The sequence below is a fragment of the Myotis yumanensis genome, unplaced genomic scaffold (assembly GCF_028538775.1).
Source record: "Myotis yumanensis isolate MYYU_CA2020_CCGP unplaced genomic scaffold, mMyoYum1.0.hap1 SCAF_14, whole genome shotgun sequence".
Taxonomy (NCBI): Eukaryota; Metazoa; Chordata; class Mammalia; order Chiroptera; family Vespertilionidae; genus Myotis; species Myotis yumanensis.
Window position 1 is genome coordinate 6,051,931 of NW_027223765.1, and position 27,732 is coordinate 6,079,662.

Genomic DNA, 27,732 nt, shown 5'->3' on the forward strand with positions numbered 1-27,732 from the left:
TTTTAAATGCCAGTCTGCCTAGGTCATCAAACACTTATTTTTCTCCATGGTATTTGTCATTCATACGGTATGTTTGTTCACTATTCTTATAGTTTTCCTTTTTAGTAGTAATATTTCTTTAAAGTTTAGTAAAGTTTAGAAAATTTACTAATAATACTTCTTTAAAGTTTTACAATAACAAGGGGGAAACTATCCAAACAACACTGCAGGGAAACACCGTCCGCCGCGTACCGTTCACCGCTCTCCAAAGCTGACGTAGGCAGCGCCGTGTCAGGCTGCCGCGGGGTTACTAGCATCGACTACGTGCTGCGTGTCTGTCTGCGCTGTCCTGTCGTGCTGGAGGCAGTTCAGACAGTTTCATCTCTTCCAGGATCTGCAGCATTAGGATGTTTTAATTTCCAGTGATGCTTACTGACCCAGAGTGCCCGTGGGCTATAAGGTTGAGAAAAGCTGTGAGTCCCTGTCCCTAGCTTCGCGAAGCAGCGAGCTGGGTATGGGTTTTGAATTTAGCGTGAGGTTGACTTAAAAAAAAAAAATTAAGCCTTTTATTTTGAGATAATTAATAGATTCATATGAGGTTGTAAGAAATAATCCAGAGAGATCCTGGGTACGCTTCATCCATTTCCCCCAGAGGTTGCATCTTGGAGAACTAGAATAGAATATTACTGCAGGATATGGACATCAAAGCAGTTAGGGAACAGTTTCAACACCCCAAGGACCCCTCAGACTGCCCCTTTTTAACCACGCCCACTGCCCTCTGTCACGTGTCCTCCCCTAACCCCTACCCCTGGCAGCCACTAACCTGTTTGCCATTTCTATACTCTTGTCATTTTGAGAATGTTGTATAAATGGAATCATACGGTATGTAACCTGTTGTGATTGGCTTTTTTTCATGTTTAGCATATTTCTCTGAAGATTCATCCAGAGAAAGGAGCCAGAAAAAGGAATATGTACTATGCGATCCCATTTACATAAACTCTAGAAAATGTGGATTAATGACAGAAGGTACACTGCTGGCTGTCTCGGGAGTAGGAAGGAGTCGGATGGAGGGATTAGTTACCAAAGGAACTGGAGGGAACACTCAGGGTGTTGCCATTTTGATCGGGGCTGCAGGTGATGACGTCACAGATGGTTACCTGTGTTGATAGCATCTAAGTGTGCACTTTACATAGATGTGGTTTATGGTATGTCAGTTGTAACTTAGCAAAACCGTTTATAAAAAAATACCACACCCACAGTGTCCTCCAGTACCTGACTACTGACTGTGAGCTCACCCCACGCGGACACCACTCCTCCGGGTTCTTGTTTACAAAAGGGCCAGAGATCACGTGCTGGGGTAGTGTCACTTTGTCAGGTGGTTCTGGAAGCTTTCAAATGCCTCCTTTCAGTGTCTGTGCTGCCGTCTTTGCCGACGGTAAGTAGTCTTGTCTGTGCACCACACTCGGAGCCACGTTGACCTGGAGCAGGTTTCTGCACTGTCTTACCTGCTCCGAGCTCCCTCTCAGGATGGGGCCGGGATTCACATGCCATCGGAAAACTTCCTCCCCCGCTTCCTGGTCACCGTGTGTGCATTCTGGTGACGTGTGTGCCTTCTGGCGACAAGGGGCTGGCACTGTCTTAGCATCGCTCCCGGGAAATGAACTATGTTTGATACTTGCTGCTGAGGGTCAACGTGGATCGTATTGAAGCTTTGGGAAAATATTTCTACTCTCAGGTTTTTGAAGGAATCATTTAAAAGTGTAATGCAATGTGAGAGTTTTTATTTATTTTAAAAAAATTATTTTATTTTATTTTTTTACAGAGAGGAAGGGAGAGGGATAGAGAGTTAGAAACATCAATGAGAGAGAAACATCGATCAGCTGCCTCCTGCACACCCCCTACTGGGGATGTGCCTGCAACTGAGGTACATGCCCTTGACCTGAATCGAACCTGGGACCCTTCAGTCTGCAGGCCGACGCTCTATCCACTGAGCCAAACCCGTTAGGGCAATGTGAGAGTTTTTAAACGGGGGCGTGCTGGGCGCGCTGGTGCCCATCCTGGCTGTCCGGGGAGCTGGCGGGGACTTGCTGGACCCTCCCCCCGAGTCCCCGTCTCTACAGTGAGCGCAGCACTTGCCTCCCCGGGTCAGTGACGCGGCGAAAGTGCTTGGCAGCTGACCGGTGCCCTCCTGACCGGAGTGCGTTTTCCCGGAGGCGTTTTTACTGTCATCGGGGACAGTTACTATTTTTTTTTTCTTTCAGGAATAAGGCCCATATTTTGAAAATCATTTGGAAACTGCTTCTTAAAAATGGAAGTTGAGTTCTGGAGAGAGTCTTGCCTTTTACATACAGGTGAGAGAACTGAGAGATACATATCAAATAATATACTTGTTCTTTTTTTCTCCTTTCAGGCAATTACTCTCCTAACCGAATTAATTAGGGAAAACTTCAGGAACAGCAAATTAAAACAGTGCCTGTTGCCAGTCCTCGGGGAGCTGCTGTATCTGGTGGCCGCCCAGGTGAGCCTGTCTGATTGAGATGAGCCCTGCTGCGCGCGGACGCGCTCTGACATGTCCCGGCCGGCGAGTATTAATAGCCCATGAAAGTTCCCTGACTCTGCCGCTGAGAGCTCGCCGCAGGAGCTCAGGAGAGATGCTGCTCTGCAGGAGAGAGGCTGTCGGTCGCTCCCCGTCTGTCTGGCTGTCATCTTCCCTCCCCTTTTTTGCTTTAGAGCAGCAATTTTCAGCCGGTGTGCCGCAATATTCCGGTTGTTTCTGAAAGTAGATGTCGAGAATCGCTTTCCTTGGCGCTTACTCTGCTTGGACGGAAGCTAGGCTGTTTTCATGAAGCCCACGTCTGTGGCCAGGACAGGCGACCGCATCTTATGATAGCCAACCTGACGAGGGGATTCTGCCCCCGGGTCCACGAAAACCCGTACTTTTTCAGGAGATGAGGGCTTTTGTGGGCCTGTCACTTTGAATATATGTCAACGGCAAAATCTCAAGTCCGTGCTGACCGAGGAGAGGCTGGCCCGGAGTGATGGTGCACCTTGTGTAACAGACCTAGCCCGCCTGCGGGCGCTCTGCTCACACCCAGGGGACCAGGAGGGCGGAAGGCGGAGTGGGATCTGCAGAGGACGTTACAGAGCAACGCAGTTGCAGTTTGTGTGGCTTTTGTCCTTTCTTCTGTCGGGGATGCCTCCCGCCCTAGTCCAGGTGTTCGTTTGCGTTTTTTTTGGTTCAGCCCATAATCTCTCACCTGGCTTGTTGTCAGAACTCCCAGACAGTCTCCTGGCTTTGCTCTTGTGTTGGTAAAAGTGTGTTTTCCAGACATCAGCCATGGCGAGCCTGTTACACACACGAGAGACGGCAGGTGTCGCTCCTCAGAGGCCCTGTGCCTCTCGTGTTGCTCACGGTCATCAGTCCCTCCAGTTGCTTCTAGGCCCCCGTGCCTGCCTCACCTCAGCCTCCCTCGCCCCCACTCGCTCACTCCCTCCGTCATGCTGACCTCCCCCAGCTCCTCGCACGCACCCACTGTGCCTGCTCCTGCCTGCACACCTCCCTCCGCCCCTGCGCTTCCTCCTGCTCGCGGGGTTTCCCAGGTGTCTGCGTGTTCTCCCTGTGCATGGGTCTCTTTAGAGACCTGGCTGTAAGCCGTGTGAGATGGAGCCACCCGTCTAGCCTTCCTCTAACCCAGTGGTTCTCAACCTTCTGGCCCTTTAAATACAGTTCCTCATGTTGTGACCCAACCATAAAATTATTTTCGTTGCTACTTCATAACTGTAATGTTGCTACTGTTATGAATCGTCATGTAAATATCTAATATGCAGGATGGTCTTAGGCGACCCCTGTGAAAGGGTCCTTTGACCGCCAAAGGGGTCACAACCCACAGGTTGAGAACCGCTGCTCTATCCCCTTACCTGCTGTGGCTTTCCATATAGCGCTCATCAATAGGGTGGTTTCTCTGTCAGCCAGATCCTGTTGCCATTTCTCAGTTCCCCTCTAGCTTCTGATGAGGGGATCGATCAACATCATATGAAACAAAGCAAGCAATAGGCGCAGTCCCAGTCTGTGCAGTGCAGTCAGGGACTGCCCCCCCCCCTCCCCCCAGTCAGATCGTAATTGACGGGGTAAATCGTACTGTAAAGAGAATATTAGGAAGTTTTAGAGAGTTGGTGTATTTGAAACTGCACCTTTCTCTGGAATGGGTTAATATCTTTTGTGCTGCGAGCGTCACAGCCTTTTCTTCCACTTCATTTTAGGAAGAAAAAAGAAAGCACCCCCGAGAATGCTGGGCCGTTCCCCTGGCTGCGTACACGGTGCTAATGAGGTGCCTTCGGGAAGGGGTAAGGCCCTTTGTTGTCCTCCCTGCGCCCTCGATTGTAATAACCCTCCCGGCAGCGCTGCTGTGCGTGGGATTGTAGCCTGCAGCGGTGCGGGAGCTTGTCAGGCAGGGATTGCTCCTGAATTTCAATCCCGCCACCAGCCACCCTCAGCAAGTGCCCTCCCGAGGAGCAGGCGGAGAAGCGAACCAGCGTTCTCCTTCGTTTTCAAAAGGTGGTAACAAATAGCAGCCACATAAGTAGCTTGTAATAACGTATTCTTAATCCTTCCCGCCTTTGAAAGCTACGGAGACACCAGTTTGGGAAGCGCGCCTCCGTACCTCTGCACTTTACTTCCGCACCTCCTCTGAGTCTCAGTGTGCTTTTCTCTTCCCTTCCAGTTGTAGAATTTCCACTCAGCCAGCCTTCCTGTAGTTCTGGATGATGTCCGTTTTGTCTTTTCGTTGTATTTTTGAAGTTGTTGTGGGAGGCAGCAATTTCCGGTGTTTACCTATGCCGCCATCTTCGTTTCTCCCAAAAAACATATATATTTTTTAAAAAGAATACATCTGTAAATCAACTTGAGGAGAATTGGTTAATATTAGAAAAATGAAAGGTGTATTCAGTGAAGAGACTAACAATAAGAAAAAGACCTTTGTTTCTTTAAAAAAATACTGGAATAATATGACAGCTGATTTTGAATTCTTGATGGCAGTCAGCGAATGTATTTTATTTATTTCTTAAGTTAACTCTCAGATATAGGTCCTATTCTTTTAAAAAATATATATTTTATTGATTTCAGAGAAGGGAGAGATATAGAGAGATAGAAACATCAATGATGAGAGAGAATCATCGATTGGCTGCCTCCTGCACGCCCCCCACTGGGGATCGAGCCCGCAACCCAGGCACATGCCCTTGACTGGGAATCCAGCCGGGACCTCTTGGTCCAGGGACGATGCTCAATTCACTGAGCCACCACAGCCAGCTTGGTCCTATCCTTCACAGCTAACATTACCTTTATTTTAGATGTTAATTTTGTTATTCTGTTTTGGAAAAGTAGGCATGTAAATTATAATTATATTGATACCAAAACTTTTTTTTTTTTTTTGTCAAGACTACCTGTGTAACCAGACAACCAAGGTGTCCAGGCTGCCTGTCACTACTTGAGCCAATTAAGTAGAGACAGGGTTGAATCTTATGTGAGTGTTTATCCCAATCCTGCTGCCAGCATGAGAGAGCAGCAGGTCATCCAAAAAATCTGCTCTGCCCCCCACCTCACTATAAGCCAGATGTTAATATTGGGTAGAAGGACAGAGTTTACATGGGGAAGGAGGCAAAGGGTAGGCCAAATGTGAGGTTTACAGGGAATGGGGGCTGGAGATTTGCAAAGGCCTGTGGGTATGCAAAGGCCTGCGGGTCTTCAAAGGGCTGACAGCTCTGGTTTCTGCAAGGAGGTTGTTAATCTTTCCATGATAATAGGCAGCTCCCTGATGGGGAGGATGGACTGCATTTCCAGGTGAGCTCCCAGGTCCCACATGCAATTCCCAGCCTGGTTAGAATGTGCCTCCTTTAATCAGAACAACCCAATCACAGTTAACAGAGCATGATTAGTATTTCTTACAATTCTAGCTGATCCTCAATATTCTATTTCTTCCCCTATCACCTGCAGTACATTAGATCTGCTCAACACCATTAAAACATAGTACAACTATTCATTAAAAGCCTAATTATCATAGGCTTATTTCATAGGATCAGTTTCTAATCATCGTAGCTTTTATCCTCATGATATGATGAAGTAGGTCTTTGATTTAAATGACAGATATTAGTTTAGTTCCGCTATCCCTTCTGAAGAGTTAATTAAGCAGAAAATAGCCCCAATCCTGGTGCTTGTGTGATGTCCGTCAGGGGATCCCAGAGGGACCAGGATGGCAGGAGGGAGTTGAATTGGCCTGACAGTCTCCCTGAGTTGTAGAACACTGGGTGACACATGGCCCCTTTCCAACCTGGGTGCTCAAGTAGGTGTGGTCTTCTGGTACTGGGAGTGAGTCCTCTAGGAATTGACTGACAGTTACGCTCTAAAGCACATGGTAAGGTATTTGAGAGGTCCCACATAATAGCTCCTCTCCCCCCACATTCAGGGGAAAAGTTTCAGAACCTAATGAGAAATGAGACAGAGCAAGGCATATGGGACAAAAATGGCATATATGTAATGAGAGTTAGGGCATATCCTATATAATAAAAGCCTATTATGCAAATCAATTGAGTGTTGGAAAGGCAGGTCAGTGGGGGGCGGGGCCAGCAAGTGGGTGGCACCAGGCCAGCCAAGGCAGGTTTCAGCGGGCAGGGAGAGGGGATGGCAGACGGGGGGGGGGGGGGGGGGGAGGGGGGGGTGGGGGTAGAGGGGGCAGGCGGGCGACAGTGACTGGCAGTGACGAAGGGGCGATTGGAGGTGGGGCCAACTGCTCGCCAGCCAGTGCCATCCCCCAATCAGCCCACAGGTCACCTTGCCAGTTGCCTCCTGCAGAGGGAGGCCAGACTGCAGCTTAGGCCCACTCCCCATGGGGAGCCGTCCCCCAAGCGCTCCTGGACTGCGAGAGGGTGCAGGTTGGGCTGAGGGACCACCCCCCCCAGCAGTGCACGAATTTTCGTGCACCGGCCTCTAGTATGTACATAAAGAGAGCTAGGGCATATCTGTACATAAAGAGAACTAGGCATATCTGTACATGAATAGAACTAGGGCATATACTAATATGTACATAATGAGAGCTAGGGCGGAAGACATAGCTACATCTATGGGCAAATAGGCTTCCTTATATTGAACTCCCATATTTAGGGAATCATAGCGGTCCCCCTCCCCCTCCCCCCCCCCCCCCCCAAAAAAAAAGCAGCACTCTTCAAGCAGAGTCCCTATCCAGGGACTTATGATGGGGGAGGGTAAAAGAAGACAACTCTGTGGGTGGCCTTTGTCAGGGAAAAGGGAAGGAGCTGAACTGAGCTCCTAGCACATCCTGTTAGCAACTAGATGAAGCCTTGTATTTCCCCTTGGGTAGAGCTGAGTGAAGGAATAGAGGCTACAAGTGTCACATTGATGTATCCTAGCTACGTGGAAGGAAACATCAGGAATGGGGAGAAGCGTTCCCTCCAGTGCTCATTCTGAGAGACAAAATGTGTCAGAGTTTGAGAGAGTTCAAATATCTTTGACATTTCTTCTCTAGCAGCCTTGCAATTCGTACCACATAGCATTAAATAATAATAGGAAGTAAAGCTCACACATTGAGAATTTACTACTTTTTATGACCTAGATTAAGTATTCATGTATGTTGACTCATTTTTTATTTTTATCCTCATTTGAGGATATTTTTCCATTGATTTTTAGAGAGAGTGGAAGAAAGGAGGAAAGACAGAAATATTGATGTGAGGGAAACACATGGATTGGTTGCCTCCTGCACGAGCCCTGACCAGGCCCCGGGCGGGGAGGAGCCTGCAACCAAGGTACGTGCCCTTGACTGGAATTGAACCCGGGTCCCTTCGGTCTGCAGGCCGACGCTCTACCCACTGAGCCAAACTGGCCAGGGCTGTATGTTGCCTCATTTAATTTTTAAACTGCCTTGTGTTTTATTATTTCCGTTTTATGGATGATGAAGCTGAGGCACAGGGATCAAAATGCCCAGGAATATATAGCTAGTAGAGCGTAAAACTATGGCTTGAAAATAGATGTAATTCAATGTTTTCTCATTAAAAAAAATATTTTTTCATGAAAAATATATAAATTTGGGTTGAAAAGTTAATACACTCATACTGTAACAATGCAAACGATGTACAAATGTCTAAAGTCAAATTAGTGCATCCCTCTCCCCACACCCCCTCCGGTTGTAATCACAGTGAGCAGAGTGTTGTATGCCCTTCTTTTACATATATGTGTGTGTGTGTGTGTGTGTGTGTATATATATATACATATGTGTATATATATTAATAAAAATATATACATTTTGTTAAACAAACATGGGATTACATCAGACATACAGTACTTTAACATTTATATATTTTTAATCCTCACCCAAGGATATGCTTTTGGTTGATTTGAGAGAGAGAGGAAGGGAGAGAGAGAAACATCGATTGGTGGCCTACCCTATGCACCCGGACCAGGGGTTGAACCCATAACCGTTTGGTGTACGGGATGATGCTCAACCAACGAGTCCCACGGCCAGGGCGAATCTACTGATTCTTCTGAGTCACATTTTCCTGCTTCCTGGCATGTGTGGTAACATGTCACTGGATTTCAGACACTTTGATTTTTACATTGTTGGGTGCTGGACTTTTTCTGAATTCCTTTAAGTACTTTTGTCCTTTTTCTTGGACTCATTTGAGTTCCTTGGAAACAGTTTGACCCTTCTGGAGGCTGGATTTTAAGCGCTGTTAGGACAATCCAGAACCGCCTTACGGGTTTGTTTGGTCACACTACTGAGGCTACGCCTTTCTTAGGTTTTCCTCGATGCCTCATCTGTAGATGGTCTTTGGTCAGTTGGTTCACTAATTATTCCCGGCCCTGAGTGACTTCTGAGGATTGCTCTGCCTGCTCCTTGTGTCTTTAAAGTCACCTTCCCGTTTCGTTATGCTTTTATTGTGTGTGTTTTTTCCATATTATTTCAGCTTTTTTATTAAAATATGTTATATTATGCTAGGTTATTGGTAATAGCTTCATAATTGCCTGAAAGCATGGTCACACCTCCTAAAACACCTAACCCATCCAGGGGCAGCTCACACCCTCCTGGTGTCGGGCCTTTATTGGCAGTGGTCATGAAAAAGTGACATGTCTGTTTCCCATACTAAGTAACACCCTTTTCACCTCCTCCTCGTTCTCTGCTCTCCTGCAGGAGGAACGTGTGGTGAACCACATGGCAGCGAAGATTATCGAGAACGTCTGCACCACCTGCTCTGCGCAGGCCCAGGGCTTCATCACGGCAGAGATTGGACCCGTCTTATGGTACCTCTTCAAACACTCCACTGTCGATTCTCTCAGGATCACAGCAATATCGGTAAGATGGAGCGTCTTTGGGGGATACATTCGCATATATTTAAACACCAAGCTTGCAAAAATTATGCGAGAAATAGAGTAATTGAATAGGTAGGAAACAGGAACCTCCGAGTAATAGTTGGTGAGAAAAATAACTTGATTTTCTCCTACAGTAGAAGTTTCATAGCAGGGGCTGGACAACATTGGCACTGTCAGGAAATTCTGTTGGGACCTGGGGGAGGGGAGGAACCATGATATGACCAAAACTATATGGAGGCGATAGTGGAAAAGCAGGATTTGGTTTGGCATATTTTTAGTGTTCCCGTCAGCTCCCTCTCTTGGATTTTATATTAAATGGGTTTATCACGTGGTTCAAATGAATTCATCCCCAGGCATCTGTGGTTTTTCGGGTTTTGTATTTTGATTCGTTGTCTGCTACTTTGCGCACAAGGTCATAATAACTTGGTTTAAAGGAGAATTATGTTTGAAGACGTGTTAACAGGGTTGTATCCGTTTACTAGTCTTTTGAAGAAATACAGCCCTTCCTCGTGACATTAGTTTCTGTCCCCTGGTTGGACACTAATCCCTTGACCGCTCAGCATTGCCTGGCAGCCTCACTGCCTTTCTCCGTCTGCTCATTCGTGCACTCGCCACTGTGGCTGCTCCCTAACTTCCCGCTTCCTTACATCTCCAACCCCGCCCTTCCCTCAGCACCCTCAGGAAATGACTCCCCAGGGGAAGGTGAGGCATCCAGGGGGAATTCCCCTCACTTGAGCCTGCGCATCAGAGGTGTGTTCCCATCCACACCTTCCTCAGCTCTCCCCTCCTGCTGCCTCTGACTGTCTCTTCTCCTGTCAGACAAACCGCTCGGGTATCTCCAGGCCTGTGTGTTGGGCCCTGTTTGGGAACCTCACTTGGTGGTTATTTTTGCTCTTTCCTAAATCTCTAACCTGTCCTTCCAGAGCTTTCTAATCAGCATTCAGGTATTCTTTGCCCCATTACAAAACCAAAACAAACCAAAACAAAAGCACACAAATATGTCCAAAGGACTCCCGGCTGCACATCCCTCTTCACCGCCATCATACTTGTTTATACAGAGTTGTCATTACAAATTATCGCTCCTTTCTGGCCTATTTCCTGTTCACCCAGTCTGCTATCTGTCCTAAAGATGTCACTGAAGCTGATCCCGTTGAGATCTGTAATGACTTGCATGTTGCTAAATCCTGTGGGTATTTATGGATATTTTTTAGTTCTTATCTTAATTCACCTATGTAGTTTTGAAAATAAAGGGCTAGCAATCCTGCTCACAGAGTATCTTAAGCAAAGGATATATAGCATCACACACACACACACACACACACACACACACCCTCCTCCTCCTCCTCCCCCGCTTCAGGAGCCATGTGAGTTCAAAATTACAAAACCTAATTACCACGTGAGTAATTATGGAGGAGCCGTCAGAGTTAGTCACAGAGTATGCCAGTGAACTTTCTCCAGGCGTCTTGGGATTATATCTTAAGGCATCCATTTTAATCCTGGCCTTTAAAAAAAATCTGTCTTGCTTTAATTGGGTTCATGTTCTCACATCCATCTTTATATCTGCATGGTTTCTTTTCCTGGCTAAGTTTTTCCAGTTGTTCGCACCAAAGTCTTGTAGTTTCTAGCCCTTTCTTCATCTGACACATGAAGCTTCATTTTTCATCTGGGGCTTCTGGTATTTTGTTCTTAGCATTCATCTAAATAATTTTTCACTGACATTTTGCCAATTATACAAAAAATGTCTTTTTCTTTTCTTTTCTTTTCTTTTCTTTTCTTTTCTTTTCTTTTCTTTTCTTTTCTGTCTTCTTATGTTTTCAAATCTCTTGGTTGGAGGAGAGTGTGTGTAGTTTGAAAAAACTTCCAAGGTGGTTTTAATATGGCATGTAAAACATTCAAAAGACAAAAAAAAAGAGGAATGATTCTTAAATTTCTTCGGCAGTGATCCTGTTCACATATCTAATATGTACACAGCCTTCTCTTTTGAATTAGTCCATTTCTCAGAGAGCTTTTTTATTGAATAGAAATTCTGAAGGTAATGCAATGTTCTTTTGGAAGCAAATTTTGAACTGGAACTATTGTTCCCAGTTTTAGAATGTCGTCTCAAACTCTATTTTAAAATAAATAAATACTTCAAAACCATACCACTTGAGATCTGATTTTATTTTAAAATTCAGATAATACGAGCACTTATGTGCTCTTAAGCCTCCAAGAAGCCCTGTACCAGAGCTTAATATCCAGAGCGGCCAGTTCATGGAGAGCCTTGGGCTTCTGAGCAGCATTCCAAAGACCAGACCATTCCAGTCGCCCTTATGTTGCTCTGAATACGCTTAGAAGTGGTCTTGAGAAGTCTCTGATCACGAAATGTGCCCATTGTGATTGGGTAGGGGTTCTATATCGATAAAAAGTCAGTTTTTCTCTGTAGTGAAGTCACTGTTGGGAGGAACCTTAATTTGCTTGAAAAGTTCTGGCTGTAGCATGATCTTTAAGGACTCCATTGAAAATGTTCTTTTTTTAAATCCTTGGATTAGAAAAATAATGAAACAATTTTGTTTTGATTTTCTAAACAGCAATTTTCTTAGGATTATCATAAATGAATTTTTAAAACGTTCACTTTCCGAACAAGATTTGTTTTTAGTGAATGTATGTTTCCTGTTCCCGCTTCCAGATACTAGCTGCTCCTGTTCTATGGAAACAGATACAGTGTGGGCTGTAGACGTGAAGAACCCTACTTTCATAGCTTCCAAACTGTGGCATCCAACCTAGCCACCTGTGACTCCCTCGGAAGAAAGAGGAGAGACTGAAAAGTTACTTGAAAGCTGTTTACAGTAGAGTTTATATCACAGAATATCATTCTGATATGGCTGCCTGTAAATGAAGACAGATTTCTGGTTTAAGTTTGAAATGGAGTCAGTGATTTATTTTTTCAGCTTGGGGCGGGTCTCTCAGCCCGGCCTGCGCCCTCTTGCAGTCCAGGAGCCCTCAGCAGACATCCTTAGTGTTGCTGTGGACGCGGGAGAGGCTCCTGCCATCGCCGCTGCACTTGCCAGCCGTGAGCCCGGCTTCTGGCTGAGCGGTGCTCCCCCTGTGGGAGTGCACTGACCACCAGGGGGCAGCTCCTGCGTTGAACATCTGCCCCCTGGTGGTCAGTGCATGTCACAGCGACCGGTCGTTCTGCTCTTTGGTCGATTTGCATAGTAGCCTTTTATTATATACGATAAGTGACATGTAACCCTGTGTAAGTTTAAGGTGTACAACATGCTGATTTGGTCCTTATCTATAATAATAAAAGGATAATATGCTAATTTGACCAGACGTCTCCGGACGTCCTTCCTAACCAAGCCAGGGCCATAGGGAAGCCAGCCCTGGGTCCTGGGTGCCTGCCAGCGGGTGGAGGGAAGCCTGGGTCCTGGGTGCCAGAGGGAAGCCGGTGCTGGCAGCCAGGGGAAGGAAGGCCTACTCTTGCACGAATTTTTGTGCATCGGACCTCTAGTATATTATAAAATGATCACTACTATAGTGGTAGCTTGCACCCCCCTCACATCAGATAACTGTCATTTCTCTTTTGTGGTACAACATTTAAGATCTATTCTCTTAGCAACTTTCAAATATACATCACAGTATTATTAACTGTAATCATTATGTTCTGTATTATATTCCCAGAACTTGCTCATCTTAAAACTGGACGTTGGTGCTGTTTGACCAACATCTTTCCTTTTCCCCACCCTCTTACTCCCTACAACCACCATTGAGTTTCTATGAGGTCAGCTTTTTGAGATTCCACATGTGAGTGATTTCATACTGTATTTGTCTTTCTCTGCCTGACTTATCTTACTCAGCAGGATGTTCTCAAGGCCCATCCATGTTGCCACAAATAGCAGGATTTTCATGTCTCTCACGGCTGAATAACGTTCTATTGTATGTCTGGGCCACATTTTTTTTTCCCCCCTCGTCATCTGTTGCCGGTGGTTAGGTTGTTTCCATACCGTGGCTGTTGTGAGTAATGCTACAATGACCATGGGAGTGCAGATATCAGTTTGAGATCCTGTTGTCTGTTGTCCTTTTTGAATGATTAAAATAGGACTTTTATAAGGATCCCACTTGCTAATCAGTTCCATGAAGAAAGGGACACTTTTTTTTTTTTTAGGGAACAGTATATATTAGTGCTTTGCAGATGTTAATTTTTCAATATATTTGTTTGCTTAGTAACTTCAGAAATGGTAGTAAATGTATACATTACTAATAAAGTCAGCTTTTCCTGTAAATGCTTATTTCCTTGTAGTAATTTTAAAAATGTCTAATGCAGTCATGGCATTGGGATGTAATTAAAATCCTAAGAAAATAATAGGCATTTATTTGAAAAATTTGAACAGTGCAGACAGAAAAGGTTGAAGATTCTTCCTTGTCCTTTTTTTAAAAATTTTTTTTTTAATTTTTATTTTATTTTATTTTTTTTAAAAATCTTTATTGTTCAGATTATTACATTTGTTCCTCTTTTTTCCCCCCATAACTCCCCTCCTTCCAGCTCCCACCCCACCCTCCACCCTCACTCCCCACCCACTGTGTTCATCCATAGGTGCATGATTTTAGTCCAGTCACTTCCCGCATCTCCCACACCCCTTTTCCCCCCAAGAATAGTCAGTCTATTCCCTTTCTATGTCCCTGATTCCATTATAATCACCAGTTCATTCTGTACATCAGGTTATTTATTCACTTGATTCTTAGATTCATTTGTTGATAGATGCATGTTTGTTGTTCATAATTTGTATCTTTACCTTTTTCTTCTTCTTCCTCTTCTTAAAGGATACCTTTCAGCATTTCATATAATACTGGTTTGGTGGTGATGAACTCCTTTAGCTTTTCCTTATCTGTGAAGCTCTTTATCTGACCTTCAATTCTGAATGATAGCTTTGCTGGATAAAGTAATCTTGGTTGTAGGTTCTTGGTATTCAGCACTTTGAATATTTCTTGCCATTCCCTTCTGGCCTGCAAAGTTTCTGTTGAGAAATCAGCTGACAGTCGTATGGGTATTCCCTTGTAGGTAATTGAGTCTCTTTCTCTTGCTGCTTTTAAGATTCTCTCTTTGTCTTTTGCTCTTGGCATTTTAATGATGATGTGTCTTGGTGTGGTCCTCTTTGGATTCCTTTTGTTTGGGGTTCTCTGCGCTTCTTGGACCTGTAAGTCCATTTCTTTCTCCAGATGGGGGAAGTTTTCTGCCATTATTTCTTGAAATAGGTTTTCAATATCTTGCTGTCTCTCATCTTCTGGCACTCCAATAATTCTGATATTAGACCGCTTAAAGCTGTCCCAGAGGCTCCTTACACTATCTTCACACTTTCGGATTCTTTTTTCATTTTGCTTTTCCAATTGGGTGTTTTTTGTCAAATCTTTGGTTTGATTCTTGTGCTCCTCTGGTCTGCTATTGGGTATAATATTCTTTGTTTCAGTCCGTGTATGCTTACTTTCTAATTTCTTTATCGTAGCATCGAGGGTCTCATTAGTTTTCGTGAGGCTCTGCACAAATTTATGGCAAGCCCTCAAAATTGCGATTCTTAGCTCCATATCCTCCATTTCTGTCATGTTTTTTTGTCTCCGCATCTTTTATGCTTTCTTGGTGCACCCCCTTGTGGTCTCTGTGCGCAGTCTTGTTCTAGCCAAGCCTTAATTGTTGTAGTTAACACTAGAGGGATTTGACCACCAGGCCGACTGGCTGTAGGAATCAGCTGTGTGGAAAACTTCAGTCCTCTGGGGAGGCGCTAGTCCAGCCCTTGCCTGAGGCGATCGGCAAATGGCTGTGTGCAGGGTTTGGGCGGGGCGGGCTCAACAGGGCGGGGGGAGGGAGCAGCTATGGCCGCTCTCAGTCCTGTCCCAGCAACCGCTGCAAACCTCGGAGGGGCCGTAGCCAGACAGTCCCGCTTCTCCCGTTTGAGTCTGGGTCCCTAGAGACTCGCCCGGATCTGTAGCCCAGAGTCTGAGACTCACTCCTGAGTGAAAACGACAACCGCGCCCTCAGCCACCAGCCCGCTTTGCGCGCGCACCGCCGCACCACCGTACCTTTAAATTTTCCACACTGCGCCTCCTCTGTGCGTCGGAATGCTGTTGTTTTTGCTTCTAGTTGAAGAGTCTCTCCTCAGCCAGCCTTCCTATGGTTCTGGGTGATGTCCGTTCCGACTTTTAGTTGTATTTTTGAAGTGGTTGTTTACGGCGGCAGTCTCCGGTGTTTACCTATGCCGCCATCTTCGATTCCCTCAAAAATTTTTTTTTTTTTTTTATATGTTTTTATTGATTTCAGAGACAGGAAGGGAGAGGGAGAGAGAGAGATAGAAACATCAATGATGAGAGAGAATCATTGATCAGTTGCCTCTTGTGTCCCCACTATTAGGTATGAGCCTGCCACTCGGGCATGTGCCCTGACCGGAATCCAGCCGTGACCACCTGGTTCTTAGGTCAACACTCAATCACTGAGCCACACTGGCCGGGTGCCCTTTTTTCTTTTTCTACCTCTCACCTCCGTTTCTCACTCCTGAGGACAGCTATGTGTGTTACCTGTTCCTTTCTGGTTGCAATAGGTCACATTAGCATTTTCATAAAGACTGGAAGTGTGGTTTGGCATAAAAGAAATACATCCACTTTAAACATGTCATTCTGGTGGGAGATTGACTTTAAGCCAGCCAGCACTTGTTTTCCTTATTTCATCACTAGGAATACCTTCTAAAGGAAGTTCATTCTTGGAGATGGAACAAATATTAAAATTTTTCCTGAGATGTTCAAGAAAATGAAAATATTTCTCAAAGTCTTTATCTTTTCTCTCCCTCCCGCCTGGCGTCCTTTCTTTTGACATCGTAATATTTCTAACAATTCATCTTTTACTTGATCTTTTCATAATAGCAATTCATCTTATACTTGATCTTTTCATAATCAAGGCTATAAATCCATTTTAAATATAAATCAGGAAGGAGGTTATGACATTAATTATAAGGAATGTTTTTGTAAAACTATTTCTGGCCTAAGTTTATGTCTCTCTTTGAAGTCTCCCATGGACACACGGAATATGACCATGCCTCTCTCTCACTTAAAACTTTTGAGGTTTTCCCTTTGCTTATGGCTGCGTTTTTCAACCTTTTTCATCTCATGACACACATAAACTAATTACCAAAATTCTGCAGCACGCCAAAAAATATATTTTTGCCGATATGACAAAAAATAGATATAACTTTGATTCACTCACACTGGACAGCTCCTGTTGTGTTGGCCATTGTCACCTTTTATTTGACAATCTAAGGGACTAAATAGTCAGGTAATGCATGTTCTAAAAATTCTTGCCACATCCCAGTGTAAAATCGCTGGCTCACGGCATACGACTAGAAGGTCCTAGTTTGGTAGGCCTTCTTTGGCTTGGGCCTACTTTTGCAGATGGATCCTGTTTTCCTCTTTCCTACTCTCTGCCTGCCCTCCTTCCTCCGAAGCAGGGTCTGCTGCATCAGACAAACGCTCTTCCTCTCCCCTCGCCATGGGAATCCTCATTCTCTCTCTCTGCCTAGAATTCTCCTCCCTTCCTTTCCCGCCGTCCATTTCCTCCTTCCCCTGCAGGAACTGGCTCAGCACACCTTGCTGAGGTAGCTGTGGCTGAGTGGCCTTTCCTGCCTTTCTGAGCACGATTACTGAGCCCACTCCTATTCCAACATGTACTACATTCTGTTAGTTTATTAATTACAGGCTTCATCTCTAATAGTTTATGAGCAATTTAGGAAAAGCCCAGGGGTCTGATAACCTCAGTTTGAATTCCAGCTTTGCCACTTACTAGCTATATGTTTTTGGGCAAATGGCTTAAATATTTTATGCCTTAGTTTTACCGTCTATGAAGTGGGGTTAATAATAATACTTTACTTACCTATTGTTGGGAGAATCAAATGAGCTAGTCTGCAGATGTTCTCGGTGTTCTCCACATACTAAACAATAAATGCTAGATACATACTTTTGTGTCTATTTCCCCAGCCCTTAGCTCAGTGTCTGCAAAAGAGGGCACTTAATGATGTTCATTGCTTAAGGGGAAGTTTTCCTATCTAGAGTTATGAATTAGTTTATCATAGTTAGCTCACCATAACTTATATGACTATTACTTTAAGAGTAGCGCATGTTTTAAAACAACTTTAGTTTTCATTAGCAGCTGGATTATTGTTTTATTTTTAAATGTGTTGATAATTTCCTATTGACTTAAGCCAAAAGCAGTGACGAAGGAGCGAGGTAAGTGCCTTCTACGCTGCACAGGCCTGGCTGCTGCCCTTGGAGTGACTGAGGCCCGGTCCCCTGTCTCCGCAGGCCCTGTGCAGGATCACTCGCCACTCCCCGTCCGCCTTCCAGAACGTCATTGAGAAGGTGGGCCTGACCTCGGTGATCGCCGCCCTGGCCTCCGCCATCTGCAGAGTCCAGCAGTACCTGCTGACCCTGTTCACCGCCATGCTGTCCTGTGGGATCCACCTGCAGAGACTAATCCAGGAAAAGGTTTGCCATCCCCTTCGCCCAGTGCCCTGCCTTAAAACTGTTCCTTCCGCAGTTTTAGTGGACAAGGAATATCATCTCTGTAGGATTAATTTTCATCTCAAGGGAGCTTTCTGAACTTTGCCAAACCTGTGTACCGTAGGCCGCTCATCCGAAGATGTTGGGAGAGTCTTTTAGTGATTAAAATGGAAATGGCTCTGCCTGCTGGTCCCATGTCAGTAATGAAAAGCTAGAAAATGTCCTTTCTATACAGTAGTATTTCTCCTGCCTCCCCCTCAGCTTCCTCCTTCTCCCCCTCCCCCTCTTCATCCCCCTCGTCCTCTTCGTCCTCCTCCTCATCCCCCTCCTCCTCTTCCTCCACCTTTCCCTCCATCTCTTTTGCCTGCCTTAGGGACTCATTTTTATTCCTTCTCTCGTCTAATTCTCGGTCAGTGCCACGTACCCTGAGAGCCCCCTTCTTCCTGTTTTTAACTTAGTCCCCTTCTGCTTTGCTTTCCAGTTAATTCATGGACAGTCGTTTGTAAAATCACATCACAAAACTGTAGAGCTCTGAAGAAGGCTCTGTAGGGTAGCCTTCCTCAAAGTATCTTCTCTAGGCCCTGGCTGGGTAGCTCAGTTGGTTAGAGCATCATCCGGAGACAGCAAGGTTGCGGGTTCGATCCCGGTCAGGGCACATACAAGAATAAAAAGTAAAAAAAAAGTGTCTTCTCTATTCCTTGCTGAAGAGAGTCCCTGGGCCAGCATTGGTGTCTTCTGGGGGGTGTTGGAAACGCAGACCCCAGGCCCCCTCCCCAGGCTCTCCCCCAGGCCCCACCCCAGGCCCGCAGAATCAGAATCGGCATTTTACTGAGGTCGTGTAAACATAAGTGACATGTTTTAACGTTATGGTTTGAGAAGCCCTGTCCTAGAGTATTAGTGTTCAATTCAATGAGGTGTTAACAGGTGAAAAAGTGGACCGTGGTTATATATACATTTGGAAAGTAGCGCATTAAAGAGAGAATTTCAGTGAGCAGACTTGCCCATTGTTTCATGTGCTCATGTGTCTTATGAATCTCAGTGCAGCGTTTTTATACCTTATGGGGCCACTGATCGCTTTTCGGACGGAAATGCTTGGTACATTGGGGGCTTGCAGAACAGTGACGGTGACGCCGCTGAGTGTGAATGGACCCACTTACGCGTTTCCCGTGGTTCCTCTGCATCGCATGCAGCATGTTCAATTTTGATTTTCATCCTAAAAGTTAAAATTTCGATAGTTACTGTTAATAATGGTCAGGTTTGCATAGTAAACTTGGTCTGTGAAAGTCAGACAGAGAGCAAGCCGCTGCTTGCCTTTAATTAGTCTGATTTAGACTTTGCTAAGAGATGTGAGCCTCAGAGAAAGTATTTTTTTCCACCAGTCTGCATATCTAATTTTTGCTACTAAATTTTCCAAGTCATTAATGTTGTTGTCAGTGTATTAGAAAAAGCACCACTCGAGTAGTTTGACTGTGTAAATTGTGATAATAGAGGCTGAGAGTTTTAGCAGCTTTTCTTTTTTCACCCGAGCACAGGCATGAATTAATTTAGTTTCAAAATGATATTTCACAAGCTGGTCAACTAAGAACTTGGTAGTTGGGCTTTCCTGAGGTGTGGGATGTGTTGGGGAGACCTGGGGAGAGAAAGAAGGCCAGCAAAGCTGTATGTAAGCAGCAGGCATGAAAGGACATGGCAGGAGGTTGGGAGGGAGGAGAAGACTAAAATAAAGTACTTAGCTCCCTAAGATAATCTCTTTAAAAATTTTGATATGTATCTTTCAAATTCACATTTGTTGCGAATATACTAGTATATGTGCACATACACTTACATTCATCTATTCCAGTGGTTCTCAACCTTCCTAATGCCGAGGCCCTTTAATACAGTTCCTCATGTTGTGGTGACCCCCAACCATCAAATTATTTCCGTTGCTACTTCATAACTGTAATTTTGCTACTGTTATGAATCGTCATGTAAATATCTGATATGCTATATGTGTTTTCCGATGGTCGAGACCCACAGGTTGAGAACCGCTGAATTCCCTCCTTCCTGTTGCCACGCACACATGCCATTAGAATCTTTTTACAGAAATGGGATCAATTGTATATTGTTTGGTGATCCATACTTTTCCTATTGTTTGAATAAGTTAAAGCCAAGAAATGAGAATAAGGTTGATGGATAGTATGTTGTCCTAAACCTGCACTGACATATGCACACAGAGGTTTATTCACATATAAATACAACTGTGTCTATACATACGTGTGTGTGTGTGTATGCATATAGAGAGAAGGGGAAAGTATGTGAATATTACACTTAACTAGATAACTGCTTTGTATATAATTAAATCACTGGTGTGGCTTAAAAATACACACGAGAGAACCAAGATGGCATCATAGGTTAACGCCGGAGTTTGCTGCCTCGAACAACCACTTCAAAAATACAACTAAAAGACGGAACGGACATCACCCAGAACCACAGGAAGGCTGGCTGAGGAGAGATTCTACAACTGGAAGGAAAGAGAAATCCATATCGAGACTCAGAGGAGATGCAGTGCGGAGGTGAAATACTAAGGTGCGGAGTGCATGTGGAGTGGGCCGGCAGCGGAGGGCACGGTTGTTGTTTTCAATTGGGAGGGAGTTTCAGACTCTGAGCTCCAGATCCGGGTGAGTCTCTAGGGACCCAGACTCAAACGGGAGAATCGGGAAGGCAGCTTTCTCTCCGAGGTTTGCAGCGGTTGCAGAGCCACTGGGAACGGAACTGAGAGCAGCCATAACTGCTCGCTCCGCCCTCCCTGTAGATCCCCTGGGACCCGCCCAAGCCCTGCACAGAGGCATTTGCTGGATAGCCTCAGGCAAAGGCTAGATTAGCACCGCCCTAGAGATTCAGCACAGAAGCTCTCCCACTGCAGACACAGCTGACTCTCATAGCCAGTTAGCCTGGAGGTCAATTCACCCCTAGTATTGCTGACAACAACTAAGGCTTAACTACAACAAGACTGGTGCACAAAGACCACAAGGGGGTGCACCAAGAAAGCATAAAAAATGCGGAGACAAGAAAACATGACAGAAATGGAGGATATAGAGCTAAAAAACGCACTTTTGAGGGCTTTCAATAATTTGCTAGAAACTGCCGACAAACTTGATGAGAGCCTCAAGAAATCTAATGAGACCCTCGATGTTGTGATAAAGAACCAACTAGAAATTAAGCATACACTGACTGAAATAAAGAATATTATACAGACACCCAACAGCAGACCAGAGGAGCGCAAGAATCAAGTCAAAGATTTGAAATACGAAGAAGCAAAAAACACCCAGCCGGAAAAGCAAAATGAAAAAAGAATCCGAAAATACGAAGATAGTGTAAGGAGCCTCTGGGACAGTTTCAAACGCACCAACATCAGAATTATAGGGGTGCCAGAAGATGAGAGACAGCAAGATATTGAAAACCTATTTGAAGAAATAATGACAGAAAACTTCCCCCACCTGGTGAAAGAAATGGACTTACAGGTCCAAGAAGCGCAGAGAACCCCAAACAAAAGGAATCCAAAGAGGACCACACCAAGACACATCATCATTAAAATGCCAAGAGCAAAAGACAAAGAGAGAATCTTAAAAGCAGCAAGAGAAAGAGACTCAATTACCTACAAGGGAATACCCATACGACTGTCAGCTGATTTCTCAACAGAAACTTTGCAGGCCAGAAGGGAATGGCAAGAAATATTCAAAGTGCTGAATACCAAGAACCTACAACCAAGATTACTTTATCCAGCAAAGCTATCATTCAGAATTGAAGGTCAGATAAAGAGCTTCACAGATAAGGAAAAGCTAAAGGAGTTCATCACCACTAAACCAGTATTATACGAAATTCTGAAAAGTATCCTTTAAGAAGAGGAAGAAGAAGAAAAAGGTAAAGATACAAATTATGAACAACAAACATGCATCTATCAACAAGTGAATCTAAGAATCAAGTGCATAAATAATCTGATTTACAGAATGAACTGGTGATTATAATGAATCAGGGACATAGAAAGGGAATGGACTGACTATTCTTGGGGGGGAAAGGGGAGGAGGAGATGCAGGAAGAGACTGGACAAAAATCGTGCACCTATGGATGAGGACAGTGGGTGGGGAGTGAGGGCGGAAGGTGGGGCGGGAACTGGGAGGAGGGGAGTTATGGGGGGGAAAAAAAAGAGGAACAAATGTAATCTGAACAATAAAGATTTAATTAAAAAAAAAATACACAGGAAGAGCTTATGTTAAGAACTCAGTGCCAGATTCTTGATGTTAGGAAATCGAAAACATATGAAACTTCTGGAATCCCATTCTGCTGCATTTCAATTAATTGAGCTTAAAAAACTCACATCAACTTAAGTTACATAGATTCAAACTCCTGCCTCAGTCATTTTGTTCCTGGCATCTGTGACTTCGAATGGACTCCGTAGCCGGATCATCAGTAATGCATCCTTTGGACTTCGTTTGCTTTGGGAGTCACTTAATGATATAACACGAATTTTTTAAAGCCCTACTGTATTCCACAGGTGAATTTGTTCAGGCTCGCCGGTCAGACGGCTTCCTTCTGAGTGCCATTGACGGAGATTCTGCCTTTTAAGTTTTTTGCTTATTAATTTTGACAGGAGCCGCTGTCTCTCTCCGTTTGTGCAGTCTGGTTTGACTGAAGCCTTGTTTCAGGTTTAGCATTTGGACCAAGCAGCACAACAGTGATGAATAATAAACTAGAAGCCGCAGACCTCTGTTATTTGTAAGCACTGTGGAAGATCACTATGAAATTTCGTGCCTGCAGAATTTTGAAAAATCTGAACGCTAAGTTTACTAAGGTTTTATTTCTCACAAATCACTAGGCATATAGACTCAATGGTTGCTAATCAAGCTTTTAAAAGATGGTAATTTATGCATGCTAATCAGATTAGGAGTGCGTATTATATTTTTAACTTGTCCTCGTTAATAAATATATTCTGCTTGAGACATTTTTTATTAGATACCTGGCTAAACTTCTTTAAGGAAAGTGAATCCAAAAGCCATCTTAGATTTAATCAGCGTGGTTTTCATTTCCGTTAGTGTGAAAATTGTGTCAGTGTAGTTATGCACGTGATTTCTCACTGCTTTTCCTGGAGGCTGTTATCAGGGATGGCCAGGCTGTCCTCCTCGATTTTCTCCTGGGACAGCTGATTGAAGCAGATCAGTTTCACAGCTTGAGATTTACAAGAGATAATTCTGAAGTGTTCTGCCTCATCACTATTTTGATCCACCTCCAATTTTCCCCTTTTAAGGGATGGCTCATCCTTTTGCTTAATTCTGATAAGGGTAACATTTTGTTTGTGGTGGATGCTTCCACTGTGTGGGCCCATTCCTAACATTTTGAATATTCCGTCCCATCATCTTTATGTTCGATAGATATGTCCGTTCTGAAATCTCTGTCAAGTACCATTTGAATGTTGGACATAAACTCATCCTGCTGTGGTTTGGCTTCTACTTTTTGTTCCCACATGCAATTTCTAGGTGTGCTGAGCCGAATGGCCGGGTGGATTTCAGTCAAAGCTGAGTACACAGTGGATTGCGTGCCGAAGTGACCCGAGGTCATTTGTGCTTCTCTGAAGGTCGTTTGATTAGTCTTCTGTGGCATTAAGCCTTGGATGTAATCTGTAATCTCCCCTCCTCGGGTGTTGTAAGAGTAACTGTTCTAGAAGTGTGGTGCCCTTGTGTAAGATTAAACACGGCGCCCTGGGCAACTAGTTGTAGGGAGGTGGTCAGTGCTGCCCATTCAGCTTTTCTGAAGTGGCCAAATGAGAATTGATTTAGGGCACGAGATGCTTTTAGGCCTAGATCCCAATGGCAGTCTTCTTCAGAATCCCGTTTCCTTTATTTCTGGTATTTGCTATAGTTTGCCTGGTTGGTTTCACTCAAAATCCTAAGTGTATCATTTTAATTTGCAAGAATCTTAGTACTGACTTAATCTCAAGGGTCGCAGCAACTGTTGAGAATAGTTGAACATAATAGTCAACTTATAGGTGACTAACATAATCGTATTTGCTGTCTTAGAAGCTCATTGCAGCTGCATCTTATAGAATAGATGGAAGAATGCAAGGATGGATAAAGCCTCCTGCAGTAATTCAGGAAAGATGGTGCATTGAAATAAGGCATCGATGGTGGGGTGTTGTTCTCGCAGGAATTGGGAATCTATTGGACATGGGATGGAGGAGGAAGAGAAAGTCAAAGATGCTCAGAATTCTAACTTTAGCTATTGGGTCAATGATCCTTGGAGTAGATCTCCTTTTGATTAGGTGCTAAGTTTAATGTTGGATGTGTAATACAAATGATTGCAATATCCCCTTCACTCACATTCACCAAAGGCTAACATTTTACCATATTTGCTTTATAGTTTTTCTCTCTATCTCTTACATGTGTGTTTTTACCAATTATAGAAGATATTTCCTTCAATTATTTCACCGAATATTCCCCCCAAACAAGCCATGGATTTAAAAATCAAGTTCACATTAATTTATCATTATTAGCTAATCTATAGACCTTATTCACATTTTGCAATTGTCCTTGTAATGTCCTTTTATGCAGAACAAAACCTCCAGATCTTGAATTGTAGTCAGTTACCATGTCTTTTTAGTGTCCTAGAATCTGGAGTAGTCTTTCAGTCTTCGGCTAGTGGATGTTTGAATGGCTTTGGAATTGTGTGTGTGTGTGTGTGTGTGTGTGTGTGTGTGTGTAGGGTCGTGTTGGTGTGGAAAACAGATTTGTGATCATGGTCCTTGGACCACAGAGTCTACGTTAGAACTGGAAGGTGACTGTGGGGACCGGGCTTTCTACTGTCTGTGCTGGAAAGGTGGATAGTTGACTGACATAAGGTGGAAGCAGATCTGTTACTCAGGGAATCTTGGTGTTGATTCTGTTTTGAATAGAATGGTGATGAATTGGCTTTTTTTTTTTTTCCAGGAACTAGGTGAGACTGATGCATAGGTAGAGAGACATAGATACGTCTCCATCCTTCAGCGAAACGTACACCTGACTGTGTACATCTGTGTACATTCTTCCTGTCTGACAATATCGCACCCACTGTAAAGGCCTGGGGCATGGCAAAAAACCGAGCTGCTTTCATCTGCCTGGGACACGCTGTCACTGCTAGGTGCTGCCTCTGGGAAGGACTCTTAGGAATTTGTATTCCTGCTCTGCAGCCATCTTGGTGACAACACAATTCCATATTCTTGCCTACTTACATTCATTAACTGTGTGTGTGTTTCTGTGTTTTCTTTTGCATATTAATAGACACCTGAAATGATGTACAATCTCTTTGTTAGAAGGGAAGAAAACCTGTAATACTTATTCTTCTGTTCTGCATTACACCTTTAATTACATAGGGTATATGTTTTCTCTTGTGCCATGTGTGGGGTATTGCTTTTATTTTACGTCTCTAGGACTTGAGCGTGTGCAGGTTTGCTCAGAGGCTCCTGTCTGCCTGCAGTGGTGGCCGCCAGTTCTAGTTATCATGGCCACACTTGCACTTGTGTCTTCGAGTGGTTAAGAGGCAGGCTTTGCTGTCCGACTGGCCGGGATTTGAATCCAACTTTGTGGATTTGGGCAAATCACATAACCTTTCAAAGATTCATTTTTCTTTTTCAAAATAGGGAGAATATTGTCAACTTTTTATGGCTAATTTTCGGGTTTAAATGAGATCATACATACTAAAAATTTACTATAGCATCTGGCACAAATTAAGAATGCAGACATGGTAGCTGATATTATTTTATTGCCTGCTTTCTGTTTGGTTATTATAATCCATTAACCTTGAGAGTTGACTGCCCTATTTATTTCCTGTTTTCTAAAGCAGATGTTAATGTCTTCCACAGGATTTTGTCTCTACAATTATCCGTTTGCTTGACAGCCCCTCAACCTCCATTCGAGCCAAAGCCTTCCTGGTTCTTTTATATATTTTGATCCATAACCACGAGATGCTGCTGCTCAGCTGCCAAGCAAGGTATGACTTTCTCTGATGATTTCATCAACGTCTTCAGATTGGTGCCCGTTTCATTATTTTTTAGCCTCTGTGTATCTGGAATTGAATTTTTTTCTCGGTTTTCTCTCGGTTTAATATTTCATGTGCAGCCTCAGCTTGGACACCCTGGAGACCAGGGAGGCTGTGAAACGAAGCAGGTGGTGGGAACTAGCTGGAGTTTCCCAGGTCTGAGGACGAGCCAAGGCTGGTGTTGAGGTGGCTCTGGCTTGCGTCTTTGGGAGGTTTTCCTGGACCAGGGTCTTGGTGGTAGTTTTCATCATTGTAGGACTCTGGAATGTGCCGTTTCCAGCCCTCAGGACAGCCTGGTGAAGTAGAGGAAGGAGCAGGGCAGGGATCGGGATTGTTAGGACGGGCAGGTCTCTCACTCTCTGGGCTTCACCTCCCCGGAGCCGTCCTGCATGTACCCGGTTCTCTTCACACTCAGTGCTTCCTGAGTAGCATCTTCTGAACTGTCTAGTCCATATGTACTGTTGAATCACAGAGAGACCTTAAAGACATGGTCTAATATCTATTTCTCAATCTAGCATTATAATTATTATAGAATGTGGAGGAGAGCCTGGCATTGTTGAGATGGATCTTGATTAGGGATTGACAGACTTTTTCTTGTGAACAGCTAGAGAGTAAATATTTTAGGATTTGTGCATCAAGAGGCAAAATTGTGAATGTTATGTAGGTACTTATAACGAGAGAAAACAAATTGAGTACATATATTTTATAATACAGGTATAATGAGAAGAATAGAATTTTTTTTGGTGGGTGGGGAGAGAGAACATTTTGCTTAATTAGGGGTCAAAGTTAATGTCCCCTCATCAAAGCAATGACAAGTGTTCATGATAGTGCTGATCTCTAATGTAGTTTTATGATTTCAGAGAGGAAGGGAGAGGGAGAAAGAGATAGAAACATCAGTGATGAGAGAGAATCATTGATTGGCTGCCTCCTGCATGCCCCCACTGGGGATTGAGGCCACAGCCTGGGCATGTGCCCTAACCGTGAATCTAACCATGACCTCTTGGTTCATAGGTTGACATTGAACCACTGAGCCATGCCGGCCGGGCATTCCTGTGCTTTTAAAAATAGTATGCCCAGGGATTTTTAGTTTTTAAGATGGGGGACTTGAGAGGATTGGGCTTGCGCCAACTTAAGCAGAACTAGAAATCCAAAGTCACTTTTGAACATGGCTCTTGGAAATGTGAGTAGCTCTAACTTTTTGGAAAGTAACCCAGAAACACTTGGGACTATTAACAGTACCCATCACTTTGGTTCTAACAGGTCTGCCTTTGATATTTAGCTGCTAAAAATAGAGGTATGAATTGTTTAGGAAACATGCATGAGGGTATCTAATGTAGCATTGTTTCTAGTGGTCAATATCTGGAAATATAGTTCATGTCCATTGGTATCGAAATACTTCAACACATGATGGTATAGCTAAACTAGAAGTTGATGTCTCATTTGATGAACTATTAACTAGAGGCCTGGTGCACGAAATCATGCACAGGTACGGTCCCTAGGCCCAGTCTGTGATCAGGGCCATCTCGCTGCCACCCACCCCGGTTCCCCATTTGCCATCCGGCGATGGGAGCCTGATGGCCGGGGGAGGGACCGAGAGGTCGGCTATTGCTGCCTGCTCACCAGCCCCACCCCCACCTCGGGTCGCCCTCTGTGTGGGGGGTAACCGGGGGCCCTTGGCCTGGCACCACCTGCATCCCCGGCCACCCACCCCTGTTCCCGTTTGCCATCGGCGAATGGAGCCTGGGGGAGGGACCAAGAGGTTGGCCATTCCGCCTGCTCACCAGTCCCACCCCCCACTGCCACCCACCCCAGTTCCTCATTAG

General features: G+C 44.4%; 1 protein-coding gene across 4 annotated transcripts in view; it reads left to right on the plus strand.

Moving 5' to 3' along the window:
* The window catches only part of ULK4 (unc-51 like kinase 4), a 252,749-nt gene that overhangs the window by 37,739 nt on the left and 187,278 nt on the right, over positions 1–27,732 (plus strand). For all 4 annotated transcript variants that reach the window (XM_070391531.1, XM_070391532.1, XM_070391533.1 and 1 more), the window contains exons 18-22: positions 2,390–2,497; positions 4,240–4,323; positions 9,174–9,335; positions 17,669–17,851; positions 25,734–25,861. In XM_070391531.1, coding sequence (XP_070247632.1) covers positions 2,390–2,497; positions 4,240–4,323; positions 9,174–9,335; positions 17,669–17,851; positions 25,734–25,861 — 665 coding nt within the window. The remainder of the gene's footprint in view (positions 1–2,389; positions 2,498–4,239; positions 4,324–9,173; positions 9,336–17,668; positions 17,852–25,733; positions 25,862–27,732) is intronic.